This window comes from Poecilia reticulata, linkage group LG1 (assembly GCF_000633615.1).
Source record: "Poecilia reticulata strain Guanapo linkage group LG1, Guppy_female_1.0+MT, whole genome shotgun sequence".
Lineage (NCBI taxonomy): Eukaryota > Metazoa > Chordata > Actinopteri > Cyprinodontiformes > Poeciliidae > Poecilia > Poecilia reticulata.
The window spans coordinates 10,883,049-10,899,942 of record NC_024331.1 but is presented as its reverse complement, the minus strand read 5'-3'; the positions used below and the strand labels follow the sequence as shown (position 1 = coordinate 10,899,942).

Sequence of the window (16,894 nt, the reverse complement as noted above, 5' to 3'; positions counted from 1 at the left end):
TTTAAAACAGCTTCATAGTTAAGGCTAACATCAACTGATTCTATGACATTGCTGACTATTTTTTTCTACTTCTAACATAAACAGGCAAAGAAAACWTCCAGAAATGTTTTTCCACCCCAGGCATCCGGCCTCAATCATCATCATGATGTCACAGATGTCACATACATGGTGAGTACAAAATGTCTTAAAATTGTAAGTATTATTTTTTTATTTGCCATTTTTCTGTTCTCTTTAAATACAAATACTTTGTCTGTTTAATTGCTCTATTGTTCTTTTTTGTAGGTTCCTGTAAGGTGCAGTGAACGGGAATGTTCTGTCATTGATCCACACTTTCATGTTTTATTGTCACACTTAAATTTTCATGTTCATGTGTTCACTTTTGATGTCTAAACTGCTAATTTATGTAAAGTTGATAAAGTTGTGAGTAAAATTGGACAATTTTAAAATGTCTGTAATAAAACAAAATATTTGAATTACCTTGAACATCTTGTGTAATTAATCTTTCCATGTAATTTTAGCCTAAAACAATGTAAATACTGTTTCAGTCATTCCTGCATGTCATGTGCAAAATGGAAAAGAGGAATAAAGACTTTCACAAGTATTTAAAATTATAGTTTATTATCAATAGCAGGAAATCAAAAATAAAAATTAAGTGTAATTTAAATACATTACTAATACATAATAGTATATTTAAAATATATTTGAAGTATATTAAATATTTTTAATATAATTCTGACAGAATTATTACACTCAAAATATATATCAAAAAATAATAATAAAACTGAATTATATTTAAAAAGTATACTTTAAGTACACTTGAAGTTGTTCCAAAAAAGTACTTTGAGTATACAAAAGTATACTATAAGTTGTAATTTAATACTATTTAAATACTACTAATGTATACCAATCACAAAATTAGTTGTTCCAAAATAGTACAGTTTAAGTACATCGATAAAAGTATACTAGAGTATGTTAAAATTTAGTATACTAAAGTATACTTTTTTTACTTGGGGAGATGGTGTCATTTTAACAAATTTGAGTTGAGTTTTATTTTTAAGTAAAGAAAACTAATTAGATTTAAAGTTTGTAAGTAATCATAAATGTGTTTTTTGCAGCAAATTTGAATGGGTTTTATTTTGCCAGTAATTTTGAATTCTGATTAAAGCTATATAATTTTAATTTTTGATTAAGAATTTTTTGCCTAGTGCTGTTGTATAACTGTTGTTTTGTTTTCCCTCAAATTAGTGGCTTACAGCAGTTAGAGCGGCTTTTCCAACAGTTAGTGCAGCAGTTTGTTTTCACGGAGGAACTAGAAACATTGTTTCATACTGGCAGCTCCTCCAGTCAAAGCTGTGTTGATTGTAAAAAGTATTTCCTTTAATATATATTTTGTTTGTTAATGGGTTTTTTTATCATAGACTTAAAGTAAATTAAGAATGGAAACATTATAAAATGATTAGCTACAGACATCTTTGTTATGCTGGTGATATGTGGATCAGGACGCTAAAGGAATTAAATCACATAAAAACTATCAGTAAAGCTCCAATATTTTTCGAAGCAGAGTTAAATTAGTATGTCATTACAACTTACTCAACATCATCAAGCTAGTCAAGTTGGATAAGCATATGATGCACAGCTTACACATACTAACATACTAACTTTTTTGAGTTGTGTAAATTTGATTGTTATGAGGCAACAAATTTGTATAACTTTTTAAGTAAAATCTGCTTATCTGATTTACAGTGTAGTTACTTAATTTATTTAAGGTAATCGTTTTCCAAGATTTTCCTAAGTATACTGTACTATGTTCAGGTTAGTATGTTAAGTAAATAAAACGTAAAACCAATAGTTATACTTACATTTTTCAGGGCAATCTGTTTCCAAAACATTTTTAAGTAAAATCAAATTGTCAAATTTTAGAGTGTACTAAGCTGCCTCACAGAGCAGTCCTCTCCCATAACTCCCCCACCAGCTCAGCTCCTACAGACAAGCCAGCAGCAAATCTGCAAAACCCTGGTGGAACTGTGCACCTGCTGAGCTCACAGAGACTACTTCTCACAGCAGCACTGGTAAAAACTTTCTTAAAGGGTTTGATAGAGGAGCCATGGTGTACTGTAATGACTTCCTGAAGACTGAGTTTCATGAAAAGCAGGAGATTTTTTTTTAGGTTTTGTTGGCTCTAGTGGCCTTTATTTGAAAGTAGTTTGACAGGAAAGAGGGCAATGAGAGAGGGAGAAGACATGCGGCAAATGTCGCCAGGCTGGGAATCAAACCTGCAACCACCGCCACGAGGACCAAGGCCTCAATACATGGGTTGTGCTTTTCCCCTGCACCACCACAGCTCCCCTCTCAAAGCAGGAGTTTTTAAAGAGGCAGAGACCCAATTTCAAGGTGTTAAATTAGGAAGTAAAATTTCTTTTAATTTGATATTTATAGATTTTTTTCTATAATAATTGAAGTTAACATACTGATTATGCTATAAAATGACACCATGGACCTGAAAAATACATAACTCTGTCCCTTTAAACTGGTCCACATCCTGACCTCTCTGTTGTGCTGGTTGTTCTAAATGATGCTGTTTGGTCACCGATGTTCTCTAACAAACCTTTAAAGACTTCACAGATTCTATTTGTGACTTCTTAAGACAATTGGTAGTTTTTATTTAGGTGTATCAGTGTAAAGGAGTGGGATCAACTAAAATGTTTGCCACGTTTTTCAGAATTTTATTGCCAAAATGTTAAACTCCTTGTTCTGCCTCTATCACCCTGAACAGGTCTCAGTAACATCATTGGCATCATTGTGTACATATCAGCCAACTCTGGGGACCCCAGTCAGAGTGACAACAAGAAGAGCTATTCCTATGGTTGGTCGTTTTATTTTGGAGCTTTGTCTTTTGTGCTGGCCGAGATGGTGGGTGTCCTGGCAGTACATGTGTTTATAGAAAAGCACAGGCAGCTTCGCACCAAAGGCCGGCCCTCGCTCATGAAGCCTCCAGTCTCCAGAAACTCATCATCATACCGCAACCGCTACTACAACCACAGCAGACGCTACAGCTACCGCAGCAATCAAAGCACAGCAGACTCAACCTGCCACGGTTACCAAACATCACTAGTACATGACCAGGAGCCAAGCATCTCAGCTGAATCTAAAGTCACCATGGTGGCTGGTCTGCCTATGCCAATGACGATGGGCTCAGAGTTTATGCTGTATGCTTTAGCTTCACCGCTAAAGAAGAGTAAGATTGACTTGGGGGTGGAGGACTTGACAACTGCAGCCCCTCACACCACAGACATGCTGCTGGGAAACTGTGTGTCCAATCGAAGAACCACTCCTGTCTGAGCAACAATAATGGGCAAAAGACAGTCATCTCTTGGACCTCTCGACGCGAGCAGAGTGCAGACTTTTTTGTTGATCAAATATTTACTTCAGATGCAGACCAGATCATTTTTTCTTTGATTTATAACAGCAAAGCAGTCAGCAAGAGCACAGTTTAATATCCATTCATTTTGCAGTAGCTTGTGCTGTTGCTAAGGTACAGTTGATACAGCTGACACCAGAAAATTACATGTACTGTGTAGGAGAGCACAACCATGTTTCTCACTTTCTGACATTTAACTGGACAAAAATGTTGCTGATTTTGGTTATGATTGTCAAATCATTTCTTTTTGGTTAATATTAGAATAATGAGATATTCTTGCTTTCCTTAAATTCAGAATTTTTGTCATTAAGCTATTTAGAAAAGCCCAGATGATGATGACATAACTTTGTAAACTCTTCTAGGTTAATTCACAACATCTATGTTAAATGAAGATACAATTATGAGTGTTGTATTTTAAGGACAACACTCAAACCCACTGCTTCCTTGCAGTGGCCAAACTACACATTATTCAGGTGCATGCGAAAACAGATGTTTCTCTTCAAACATTTACATGCAAGTGTTATGGATATATGATTCTGTGTTTTCCACTGTCTCTTTTATCTGCACACACACACTGCAGCATGCTTTCATAAATATAACATATTAGAATGAAGATAGTCACACATAAACAAAAACTTAGGGTGCAGAATGAAAAGATTAAAGAAGACTCGCGCTACACTTTGCTTCACTTAGACTCGCCCCTAAAGTGAGCTGAGTGGAGCTCAGCCCTGGAAGGTGAATGTAACTGTATCTGTAACATTTGTCTGACATGTAACATTTGATCATTTTCAGCATTAAAGCCTGTTTTATACTTAAACAATTCTTATTATTCCTCAAGATAATTCTGAATTGGTAAACAGACCTGAGTGTTGCAAGGAAGGGAACAGGGTACAACAGAACACATGTATAAATACCACTGTAGTTTTCAGTCAACATTCCATTCAGGGAAAGGGCAATTTCTGTTGCAGGGATAAACCTGTCTGGGTACACATCAAAACAAGAACAAGACAAAAAACAGCTTGTAAAAATGCTGAAGCTGTTTAGAAAGTTTTATTGCCCAGAGTGAAACAAATCCTGCACAAACATGGGCTGAAAGGAAGAAGAAACCATTGCTCCAAAAGCAACATCCAAAGGCCAGCTGCATGTGCACTCAGGGACAAATTGATACATTTTTGGAGATGTGCTTCAGTCTGGTAAAACTTATATTAAAGGGGCAGTATTATGTAAAATAGTTTGTTTTTAAGTTTTACACCATGTTATAATGTAATTCCCTCATAAAAAAACATACCTGGAGTATTGCCTTGGTTCTTTGATGCATGTTTGAGAAATCCTTTAATGTCCATGGCAACCATTCTGGGTACAGAAACAAGTAGTGCAACCGAGCTCTGCCTTTTCAAAGAAGCTTGAATGGAGCTGCAGTCTCCAAGCTAAGCTTCCACCTCACACAGCAGCTCCATCCATCCATCCATCCATCCATCCATCCATCCATCCATCCATCCATCCATCCATCCATCCATCCATCCATCCATCCATCCATCCATCCATCCATTTTCTATACACCCTTGTCCCTTAGTGGGGTCGGGAGGGGTGCTGGTGCCTATCTCCAGCTAACGTTCCAGGCGAGAGGCGGGGTTACACAGCAGCTCTGCCCTGCAATTTCCCCACTTAGCCCCTTCAGGCTAGCAGCAGCATCAATTAGCAAACACCCAGTGGAACTGCACATCTGCTGAGCGCACCACACGTGCTACTTCAAGCGAAATGCTGGTAAAAATGTTGTTAAATGTTTGATGGTGGAACTTAGCTATAATGACATGTTGAAGGCAAACTGTTGGGAAGAACAGGAACTTTTTAAGGACACAGAGGCCCAATTTCAAGGCATTAAATTGCAAAGTCAAATTTCTTTGGCCTGGAGACACAACAGTGAAACTGTATAAGAAGGGACAGAGCAGACTGGACTTCTTGAGGAAGCTAAGATCCTTCAAGGTTTGCAGCCAGATGCTGCAGATCTTCTATAAGTCTTGTTGAGAGCATCATCTCTTCATCGATCAGCATCAGAGCCAAGGACCTAAAAAGGCTCAAGAGCCTGATAAAAATGGCTGGTTCTGCTCTGGGGACGACTGTGGAACCTCTGGAGATGAGATGCGAAGAAGGAATCTTCATAAAATCAGGAAAATTATGGACAACCCTCACCATCCTCTTCGTGAGACTGTCTTGGGAAAGCAGAGCATATTCAGTCAGAGGCTTCTTTAGATTCAGTGCAGTACAGACTGCTGCAGAAGATCTTTTCTGCCAACCATCTTCAATAACTCTTTGAAGAGTCTAAATTAATGAGTTACAACAACATTTAATTTCCCTTTGGAATTAATAAAGTATTTTTAAATTTGAATTTGGTTTTAATTTTAAGTCATGTTTGATATATACAGCATTACCATTGCTAATTACCCCTGTACTGTTGCATTGCTGTGTCAGTGAACTACTCTCTGTACTTACTGAGTACTTTTTATGTACCAAACAAACCAGACTCAATGTGGTTTCATCTTTTGCATCAACACTCTGCACTATATGTTAAATGTTATTATAAATGGTAATGAGAGTATTCATGATGCCAACAAAGCTGAATGCAACCCAATGATCCATTCATCTGACAGTGACATAACTGGGTCTTGTTGCTGTCCTCTTTTTTTTCTGTCATTCATTCATGTTCAAAATCGAATAAACAGACACTATTTCCAGATAAAAGGTAAAATAATATTGTTGAAGTGCCATGGGTTTGTTGAGACCATCTAGTACTGAGAATAAATATATCTTACAGATATATTGAGGCTGATGACTCCATGACACTTTCAATTTGACTCATTAGGATTTGATTAAGAACCAGATTTGTTCTTTGAATTTCTGTCCAGTAAAACTATTAATCTATAAATCAATAGACAGGTCTATATAAAGATATAATCCATGTWTCTGTCTCATATTTGTATRGCATTAAAAKGACCTGGAACTTYWGTTTTTCCACWGAAAGCTCTGGTTTGCACAATAAATACCATGTGGGTGAAGTTTTATGAATGATACTCTGATGTCCCATTCTCCTGAAGGCAGCACAGAGCTGCACCACCAGAAACTGACAAACACTGAAGAGAAGAAGAGTTATGATTAATGTAGTTACAGTTCTATCCATGTTTTAATGTTGCAGCTCAGTCGTTTTGCAAAWARATCAAAGTTTAAACTGGCATGTTGTTCATCTTTTATCTGGTCATTTTGTGGAATATTTAACAACTAGAAAATGGCAAAGAATAAGAATATTGTTTCCTCTCTGATTGGCTGCTGTTAGACCTACAAACTTTAACTTGAATGTTCATTACATTTTTTGTAGACGCCTGTGAAAATAATTTCTATTCCCATGACTTTTTTGTTCTCTGTGTAAAAGACTGCGTGCTAGCTTGCGCTAATTACGGGTGTCTCGTCAATTGAATCTTCCTCGGTCAGAAGGAATAGGGATGCAGCTCAGAAGTTTTTTACTGATGGATTTTTTATTGCCACAGAAGCACAGAAAAACACGATGACTTACTCATTTAGATGAAAGACGAACTAAAGAAGAAAAAACGAACCGATGCACCATGGGTATTGTAGTGCTAAAACGAACAGGTGGACTTTTAACACTGGGAAATTATTTTTGATGATAAATACAGCTGATAGAACTGCAACAGTAACTCAAATAAACAGTCATTACAATCGATGTATGCAGAAGAGTATCTCTAAACGCACAACACATTGAACCTTGAGGCGGATGGGCTACAGCAGCAGAAGACCACACCTGGTGCAACTCCTGTCAGCTAAGAACAGGAAACTGAGGCAACAATTCGCACAGGCTCACCAAAATTGGACAATAGAAGATTGGAAAGACGTTGCCTGGTTTGATGAGTCTTGATTTCTGCTGTGACATTCAGATAGTAGGGTCAGAATTTGGCATCAACATGAAACCATGGATCCATCCTGCCTTGTATCTACGGTTCAGACTGTTGGTGGTGGTGCAATGGTGTGGGGGATATTTTCCTAGCACACTTTGGGCCCATTAGTCCAATTGAACATKGTGTCAACGCCACAGCCTACCTGAGTATTGTTGCTGACCATGTCCATCCCTTTATGACTGCAGTGTACCCATTTTCTGATGGCTACTTCAGCAGGATGGAAGTAGCCATGTCATAAAGCACAAATCATCTCAGACTGGTTTCTTGAACACGACAAATGGCCTCCACAGTCACCAGATCTCAATCCAATAGAACACCTTTGGAATGTGGAGATTCACAACATGGATATGTATCCAACAAATCTGCAGTAACTGAGTGATGCTGTCATATTAATATGAACCAGACTAACAGGAATGTTTTCAGTACCTTGTTGAATCTATGCCACAAAGGATTAAGGCAGTTCTGAAGGCAAAAGGGAGTCCAACCCAGTACTAGCAAGGTGTACCTAATAAAGTTGTCGGTGAGTGAGTGTATATGAGCAAAGAAACAAGCATTTCATTTTCTTTTGTGTGAGTATGCATGTTACAACACACAAAGAGGAACAGCTTCAGAGGACATGCTGTACATCTTACTATCAGGAGGCAATGAAATGAGACACACTCACAAATCAACAGGAGCAGTAGCTCTTTACTGTCTACAAATTGAGTTTGTGTTTCTTTGTGTCAGCGGGAGAAAAACAATACTGGCTGAGCTAAAATGTCATTTGAAATAATTTAGAATGTCAGTTTCACAGAGTCATGACAACAGGAGGGTTTGAGCTCTCAAAGTCAGTGATACTGAAGAATAATGTAGTCCAGAAAAACTGGACTGCTAACATTTCCCTATATTATTACAATTATATGTATATATAAAGAATAGCAGAACTAAGATATTGTTTTAGGGTCCATTGGTTAGCACAAATTTTTAATGGGTGATTGTTCAATTTTGCACTTTCCTATCCTGCAAAAATATGGAATTCTTAGTTTTCCTCCTTTTTCAACCATTATTTCCCATACGTGCTCCTTTTGCTGTCTTTATATTAAAAAATATCCAAACGTCCTGGTAGATTATTCTGTTGTATTTCATTCGGCCTGATTCTCTTGAGAAGGTGTAGGATTTTGTAAGTTTGATTTCTTCTTAATCTTCTGGTTTCCTTTTCTTGCTTAGTCACTCCCAACGTGTTTTAAGAATTCAAACGTTAAGAGTTTCCACTTTTTTAAATGACTTTTTTCCCCCATTTGAGCTTTATTAATAAACAGAAAACAACATATTTATTTGCTTAAGTAAATATGAATGATGTGTGACATCATTCACAGAACTAAATTCTAACTTCCGCCACAACAAAATACCGCATACATCCGGTTCCGTCCAGCGCCATTTTGATGAAACAGCGAGGAGACGAGCACCACGGACCGACAAGATGGATTTATGGATTTAAACTGAACAAACATCTGAATTACTTGCATTTCTGTTGGGAATATTATCGTCGAAGTTAACCATGTTCTGCCTAATCGTGTGACTGACGGATTTAGAAGATTATCTGGCTGCCGACTGGGGTGTTACCGTTAGCTGTTAGCTTTTGTTAGGCCGTTGGTGTTTCATAATGTGTTCAGTAGCATGTTAGTTAGCATTTATACGCATCTAACGACATCAGAGAGACATTTTAGGGTCTGGTAGTGTCTAAAAAAATCTCGTGGACTCCTTCGGAGGATTTCTCAGAATTTTGGGACTTTTTTTATTTTTTATTTTTTTATTTTTACAGGGCCCGGTAGTCTTTAAAAAAAGGAACTGCACCAGAACGGCACTAAATAAGACTGTTGAAAGTCAAGGCCCGCTGCTAGCTGCCTGAGCGGCTTGTGGCGCTTTGGGTTTCCACCAAGGACAATTCACCAAGGACTTGGCCTAATTTATATCCGTATCGTAAAATTTACTGTGGTGCATGAGCTCTCTTGGATTTGGTGGCATTACAATGTGTTTTCATGAACTTTGGTCTCGTACGTCGTACATTTTTCTGTGGCACTTACTTGATACGGACTCTGTCGTCCTCTGCGAGCTGAGCCTTACCACACTTTAGCCCTTTCTCTTGTCAAGAGTGTTTCAGCAAACTGGAAGAAGGTTTACCAATTAAAGTCTAAACATTTAGCCTCATGTGTTCAGTGTTGACGCTGTTTTTTATATAACAGATGTTTTTCCCTTATCTTGTGCTTGATTGAGGTTATAAGTAGACCTGTAAAAATGTCGTGTGTTCACTATAAATTTTCTTCCAAACTGGATTACAACACAGTCACGTTCGATGGACTGCATATTACACTTAGCGAGCTTAAGAAGCAGATTATGGCCCGCGAGCGCCTCAAGGCCACAGACTGCGACCTGCAAATCACCAATGCGCAGACGCGAGAAGGTATTCTATTTGCTGACACATTGCACAATAACTGAAAAAATTGATTCTGTAAGGTAGCATGATGGAAGAAAACTCATGTGTTTTATGCTTTAATGTAGTATTAAATAAAAGGTTGGCCTAAATGGTTTTGATATGTATTCGGGCAGTTGATGTGATTATTCTCTGTGCTGTTGTTAAAAGTGACTTAATGTTGAAGAACTAATTTATCCTAATGTTGATGATGAGGCAGGAGTGGAGAAAGCAGTTGTAAAATGCTCTTTTTTGTTTTGTTCCATATCTTAAGTTATTTTAGTTAAGAGCCTTTTGAGGGCCACCTGAACCCCGACCTAATCACTGCTACCTGCACGTAGATATTATTTCAGTCATGAAGCGCTCCCAGTCTAACAATGTTAACATGTCTTTTAAAGTAAGCTCAAAATGTCAACATTAACTCTCAAAAATATATTAAAACTTAAAATCAATTTGCTGTTTAACCAAAGTGAACCAGTATTTTATATCAACACGTTACCATTTTCCAGTGTCAATTTGGTAGTTGGTTACCTATTAAGGGTTCACTGATTGCATTTTTCTGGCCTATCACAGATCTTTTAAATTTGACTGATTACATATTTTCAGAAGAAATTTTTTTTCTAAAACTTTGCAAAATACAGCAGCGTCCCCCTATGTTTTAGGTATGCCATCTACTCCATTGAGCAGAACATTGAAATGTATTTCGTCATAAGTTGTCCAGGTGGCTATTAAATGCCCCCGAGGTGGATACGAGTCGATGCATGGACAGCACAAAAAATACCAGCAGCTATGGTTCCTTTTTTTTTTTTTAAACAAGTGAAGTTTTGTATGTAACAATGGCAACTACACAGGAGCGAAATGACCAGACAAATACAGAGATCTATATTTTTCAATCCCAGTTCTGCACATATTGTTGATGTTTGTTTGTCCACATTATTTAGAATTTTAATGATGGCTTTGCGTTTTTTTTTAGAATACACAGATGATGAGGCCCACATCCCAAAACACTCGTCTGTCATCGTCCGCCGCACTCCGATTGGTGGAGTAAAGCCTGCTGGCAGGACGTTCATTGTGTGCGTATGTTTGTATTCACTAATCAATGTTTTAGCTTTGAGGAAGATATTTTCTTTAGGTTTCTGATTCATAGCTAATTTGGCTAATGTTCGCTGTTTTGTTTTTGCAGAGATCGTTCTGACACAGCTGTGGTTGGATCTTCCAGACCCGTATGTAAAACAAACCCAGAACAACACTTTGTCCTCCTCCTCACATCTCTCTCTCCCACTCTATCTGGCTTTAGTCACTTATCTTGAGAACATTATGTTAACAGAAATCCAGTTGAATATTCTGTTCACTTGTTTACTATATATTGATTTTGTTCTTCAGATTATCACCTTGTTATTTAACGTGTTTCTTGGCAAGGGGCTTGTTGAAGTCACCACAGCTGAAATAATTTGTTACTCTGAAAACAGTTCTTCAGTTCTATTTTGGAAATGGCAATTTAATGTAAATGGTGACTAAAGGCGATGGCGTTAAAGAACCAAATCAGCCATTTTGTTTATATGCATTGAAATGACTGTTGAATTGTTGCCACATTATAGTTTTCACAAAAGATCGAATCTTTCCTGTGTTTCATAATGAAGTGGATTTGTAGCCCGCTCTATGACCAATGTTTTAAGGTATTTGTAAGAAAAATTGTGGTATTTTTGTATTGATAATTTATTGTCATTGTTGATTTCTGTGAACATATTTTATCTGGTTAAGAACCTAAGGAATTAAAGTGTGCCTGAGATCTATTGTTATTAATTTTGATTCCACTTTAAGGACTGAAGTTGTGTAAGTTGAGTAGATCTGTCAGGTTTTTTTTTCAGGAAGTTTTTTGTGCATAAACATAAATCTGTTCAAATGGTTTCCCATAACTTATCTGTCACTTTTGTCTTGTACAATTTCATCACAAATATATTCATTGCGCCTTGCTTTAAGTATGGTCTGCACATACCCCCTTTAGGCCTTCGAACCTTCAGCTTTACGCAGCTGAGCTTTTAGCTTTTAAGATCTATTTTTTTAAACATCTAATTTTGAGCTGATTTTCTTGACTTCAAGAAAATCAGGACTTGTTGAGATTATTTTTACAAGGTGATCCTGATGACGCTCCTTTTGCTAAGATTCTGTAATCTGTTCTCGAACCTGTGATGTTGTGAGACGAATGCCCTGAGAGCTTCTGGAGGCCTTCCACGGTTACTGCAGAGAGAGGTGCAATGGTGTCGTGTGTCCTGTAAGCTGCAGAACCTGTCAATAAAGTTCTTCAGTGGTTCTCTGTCAGAACCACTTGCACCAGATCCCTGTGTATTCGCTCCAAGGCATCCTACAGCTTTTTTATATTATTATTTTTATTTAAATGCTGGTGCCCCCTGATACTCCTGTGCCATTTGTTTATGAACAGTCTTTTTAAAAGCAGGACAGAACAAGCTCAATTTTTTGTCTGTATTTTAGATTTACTTTCGACTCTGAAATAGATGCTTATGATGCTGTCCTTTCTGTAGTAGATGAAGCCTGTTTTTAGGGAAAACTTAAAAGATGCAGTTTTTCATGATTAGTCTTATTAAAATAAGTTTACATTTTAGTCTGAAAAGCTCATATTTTAAATTAACGCTAATTCTTCAATTGTTGAATTGGTTAGGAGGATTAGCCAGATGAAGGAACTGTCTCTGACTGGGCCAGGTGTATTCATGTGCAGCTTCATGGATATGCCTTTATTCTTTGCATTAAACAGAGCTTATGTAGCAGAAATGATTCAGCCTCATGTGGAATCATAGTAAGAGTAAACCTGATTGTGTTTACCAAACCTAATTATGTTGATTGCTTTCTCCTGATAGAAACCCATAAATGATACATATCTGGCTGATTGTCACAAATTTAAAGAAATGCACTTATGAAAAAATTAGGTAAATTTTTATTTTATTTTTCCTCCCTGGTGTTTTTACTGTAAAACTTCTGATACCTCTAAAGGGAATAGAAGTGCCTGCGCTAGGGACAGATTCCAAAAAACACAGTTAAACATTTTTGTCAATATAAACTATTTTGGACAGATGTTTGAATCCAATTTTGGAGAAATATTGAATAATAAGCCCTTTTTTTATCATTTAATAAGCCCTGATTATTAATAATCACTGTCCTGATTTGAACATTTGATTTGCTGCCTAAGTGTGTTGACAATATGCTGCTGATGTTGTGAAGACTTGAGTGGACTGGACACAGATGTGGTGAACTGTCTGTGCTCTCATCTTCCAGTGTGTGTCGGCTAGATAAGTTAACATTTTTAATCTGTATACTATTGATTTTCCTGCAGACGGACTCTTCTCCTTCTTTGACTCTCGCTCAGCTTGCTAAGGTACATTCTCCTTTTTTAAAATGTTTTTCAAAAATGTGGTTGGAGTTAAGGAGAGAATTTAATATTTGCTTTTTGGTTCAATGTTCACATCTTTTTATTATGCACTTTAGACACCAAACCTGGTTGATGCAAATGCTTCAGAGGAGGACAAGATTAAAGCCATGATGACTCAATCAAACCATGATTATGATCCAATAAAGTCAGTAAAAGGATGTTTTTCTTTACTAATCGGGCTGTCCTGCGTGTAAATGTTCTATGTAAATGTTTTGTGTAGAGATTCACATAAGTCAATTTCTCTTAGTTACTCCAAGAAAGCCATTGGACCCCCACCGGCTCATTATACCTGCTTTCGGTGCAACAAGACTGGCCACTACATCCGGCATTGCCCCTTGCTAATGGTGGTAAACATTTTAGTTGTAATAATCAGTAGTATTAACTCTTTAGCACATGTCTTATTGATGAGAGTTGAGGCCTTATCATGCTTGTAATGACAGTAGATTATTTATTTTTTGCTTTTGTTTGTTAGGTACAAGATAAAAGTGTGGAAGGTCCCAAACCAGTAAGGATCAGTAAGGGGATACCACAGAGCTTCATGGTGAAAGCTGACCCAGGCGCTAAGGGAGCGATGTTGACCAGCACTGGAGAATATGCTATACCTGCTATAGATGCGTATGTAATGCAGTCAGTTTTCCTTCTCCAAGTATTTTCTCTTGTCTCACAACACAAGACTTTTTAAAATAACAAAAACTCGATCTTGATTGACAGGGAGGCCTATGCTCAAGGAAAAAAGGAACGACCTCCGTTTGTTCCCCACGACCAATCGTCCTCTGAGGATGATTCAGACCCGATCCCTGATGAGCTCCTGTGTCCGATCTGCAATGACCTGATGACTGACGCTGTAGTTATACCCTGCTGTGGAAACAGTTACTGTGACGACTGTGAGTTGTTGGAATAGTCAGCAATACAGCTTATACAAGTGACACTAATCATGCAAAACAGCCAGTCATTATTCAGATTAGAGATCCGATTTTTTTCCGTCACCAATAAGTTGTGTGTTTAGCTGAGGTTGAAATGCCTTTACCCTGCACCTCGTCTCTTGTTTAAGTGAATCTGTTTAACCGTGAGTAAGGAATCATTCCGGTTTTTATAAAATAAAAACTTGACTGTTTTGAATGAGGTAAAGTTTTAATGGCGCGTCATTTACAACATGTTCACTTCAATTATTTTTAAATTAACTTTAATAAATCCCTTTCCAGACTAACTACACGACAAGTCTATTTTATCTTGTATATTTTGTTTTTTTCTTGCGGGACTTTTGTCAGTCAAAAGTTGCAATCCCAGTGATTTCATCATTGCGTTCTATGACTTGAAATACCCTTGCTAGCTGGCTTTTTTTTTTGCGTCTGCTATGAGTAAGTGCATCTGTAACGCCATGTGCACCTACTGCCAAGAGCCACAAGCACAACAGAAATGTTTTTTTTTCTATGCTTGATTTTAATAAAACAGGATTCCCTATCATCCCCTGTATTCATAGTTTTTTGGTCTTAAAATGCATTCAAGGCGGCATTGAAAAGTCTTAAGAATCATACTTTTTGCTGAAAACGTTGAGATACCCTATTTAAATCTCCATGGTGGCCTGCTCATTTCCAGGTATCAGAACTGCTTTGCTAGACTCAGAGGAGCACATCTGCTACAGCTGCAAACAGTCAGATGTTTCGCCAGATAATCTCATTGCTAACAAGTTTCTTCGACAGGTAAATTTACTTGTGTGACTTTTCTAAAGCAGTTTTTGGGTGAGCTTCACTCTCAGAAGTGATTTCTAACATCCTGGTTTATTGTAGGCTGTGAACAACTTTAAGAATGAGACTGGCTACACCAAACATGGCCGGAAGCAGGTCCAACACGCAGCTCCTCTTCCTCCTCGTCCTCAGCTGGTCCGACCGTTGCTGTCTAGACAGCAGGATCCCCTCCTGGCCAATGCTGCCCCACCTGCTCCAGCAATATCTCCTAAAGTGGAAGTCCTGCCCCCTGCACCTCGTCCTTTTGCTACTGCTCCTCTGGTCTCTGGTCCTCCTCCTGTTTCCACCGCCGCTCCTGCTCCTTCCATTTCTACCACTGTTGCTGCTCCACCCATTTCCACCACCTCTGCTGCTCCATGTGGTCCTGATGGCTCATCAGCTCCTGTGACTCCAAGTCCTTCTCCTCCTCCTGCTGCTGCTCCTGCTGTTGACCATGAGGAGGCGTCACCAGTTGCTGCTCCTGTTGTTGACCCCCATTTACCTGCGGTCTCAAACAGTCAGGGTGAACCACCCCCTCCAGGGTAAGTGTAACCAAGGATATTTGGTTTTCAGCTTGTGTCCTCAAGAAGCAAAACTTCTTTTCAATCATTTTGTTTGTCTTTAGGGAGTCCGTTCCAGAAGCTCGGGTGAAACGAGCTTCTTCAGGAACACCTGAAAGACCTTCACAGGTGAGTTTTTGTGAAGAAGGTTGAATCATATTTTTGTTCATTTTCTGAGCTACTGATTGATTTACTCAATGCTTGTAGAAAACATAACACAGCTTAAGGTTTTGAAAAATATCTTAAAGGTAAAGATTTATTGTAGGGTTATTGTTAGCTGATCTGCAGCAGTCATGCTTTGATCTGCTGATGCATATTTTTTTTGTAGGAACTATAATAAACATACATAAAACAAACTACTACAATCTTTTGATATTGGACTTGTAATTAACATCAATTTTATGAATTGTCCACAAACTGGAGACTTGTTGCAAATTACTCCTTTCAAACACTAAAACTCTAGGAATAAATGGCTATTATTTAAGCAAATGAGTGAAATAACCTGTACATGGTGGCTATATGCCCACTATAGAATTGTTTCATTTTTAAAGAGCTTTTAACACTGTGTTTTCTTGCTTAATCTAAACAGCACATTGTTAGTGGAGATTGTTTTTTAGGCTTTTCTGCTGTAAGAATTAGGTATGCACAGATAAATCGGCTGATGTTTAATGTGAAGCTGATTTTATCCATCAATCTTATCTACTTCAGCAAAGATCTAAAAATCAGCCACTGATTTTTGGTCTGCTGTGAGAGAGGTTTGACTGACAAACCTGTACTTATGGAGACCTGGTCATGTCACCCACTGCGGCCAGCTCAGCAACTTTCTTGATATATTTAGAGACATTTCAGACCAAAAAAATTGGCATCTGCAAAAATCTGAATCAATGGGTCAGGCTTTTGAACCTGATTGCAATCAGGGTGAAAACTGCAATCAGTGCACGCTTGTAACAGTGCTCTGTTGTCAGTGAAGCCTATTAACTTTTGGGTATGGTTGGTTCACAGATCAAAAAATATTTGAGTTTTGAATATCCAATTGGGACATCCATCAATCCATTTTCTTCCGCTTCATCCGGTGTCGGGTCGCGGGGGCAGCAGCTTCAGAAGGGAGGCCCAGACTTCCCTCTCTTCTTCCAGGTCCTTTGGGGGAACCCCAAGGCGTTCCCAGGCCAGCCGAGAGACATAGTCCCTCCAGCGTGTCCTGGGTCTTCCCCGAGGCCTCCTCCCAGTGGGACGTACCCGGAACATCTCACCAGGGAGGCGTCCAGGAGGCATCCTTACCAGATGCCCGAGCCTCAACTGGCTCCTCTCAACGTGGAGGAGCAGTGGCTCTACTCTG

General features: G+C 38.3%; 2 protein-coding genes across 5 annotated transcripts in view; both read left to right on the top strand.

Annotated features, from left to right (window-relative positions):
* The first annotated feature begins 2,458 nt into the window (after positions 1–2,458).
* Positions 2,459–4,264, top strand: LOC108166243 (voltage-dependent calcium channel gamma-3 subunit-like). The gene has a single exon (XM_017304434.1). The coding sequence runs from the start codon at positions 2,908–2,910 to the stop codon at positions 3,337–3,339; it is 432 nt and encodes a 143-aa protein (XP_017159923.1). The 5' UTR covers positions 2,459–2,907; the 3' UTR covers positions 3,340–4,264.
* A 4,503-nt stretch (positions 4,265–8,767) lies between these two features.
* The window catches only part of LOC103462989 (E3 ubiquitin-protein ligase RBBP6-like), a 34,015-nt gene continuing 25,888 nt past the window's right edge, over positions 8,768–16,894 (top strand). For 2 of the 4 annotated variants that reach the window (XM_017305274.1, XM_008406079.2), the window contains exons 1-11: positions 8,768–9,823; positions 10,806–10,905; positions 11,016–11,055; positions 13,179–13,220; positions 13,331–13,419; positions 13,522–13,621; positions 13,747–13,889; positions 13,986–14,158; positions 14,871–14,974; positions 15,062–15,540; positions 15,624–15,687. In XM_017305274.1, the coding sequence (XP_017160763.1) occupies positions 9,658–9,823; positions 10,806–10,905; positions 11,016–11,055; positions 13,179–13,220; positions 13,331–13,419; positions 13,522–13,621; positions 13,747–13,889; positions 13,986–14,158; positions 14,871–14,974; positions 15,062–15,540; positions 15,624–15,687 (1,500 nt within the window). In that variant the 5' untranslated portion in view covers positions 8,768–9,657. Of the gene's footprint in view, positions 9,824–10,805; positions 10,906–11,015; positions 12,169–13,178; positions 13,221–13,330; positions 13,420–13,521; positions 13,622–13,746; positions 13,890–13,985; positions 14,159–14,870; positions 14,975–15,061; positions 15,541–15,623; positions 15,688–16,894 lie in introns of those variants that run through there. The other 2 variants (XM_008406085.2, XM_008406095.2) reach the window with 2 other exon arrangements.

What these genes read in the sequence shown, in the direction of transcription:
- LOC108166243 (XM_017304434.1), top strand. Translation starts at nt 2,908, where the DNA reads ATGGTGGGTGTCCTGGCAGTACATGTGTTTATAGAAAAGCACAGGCAG.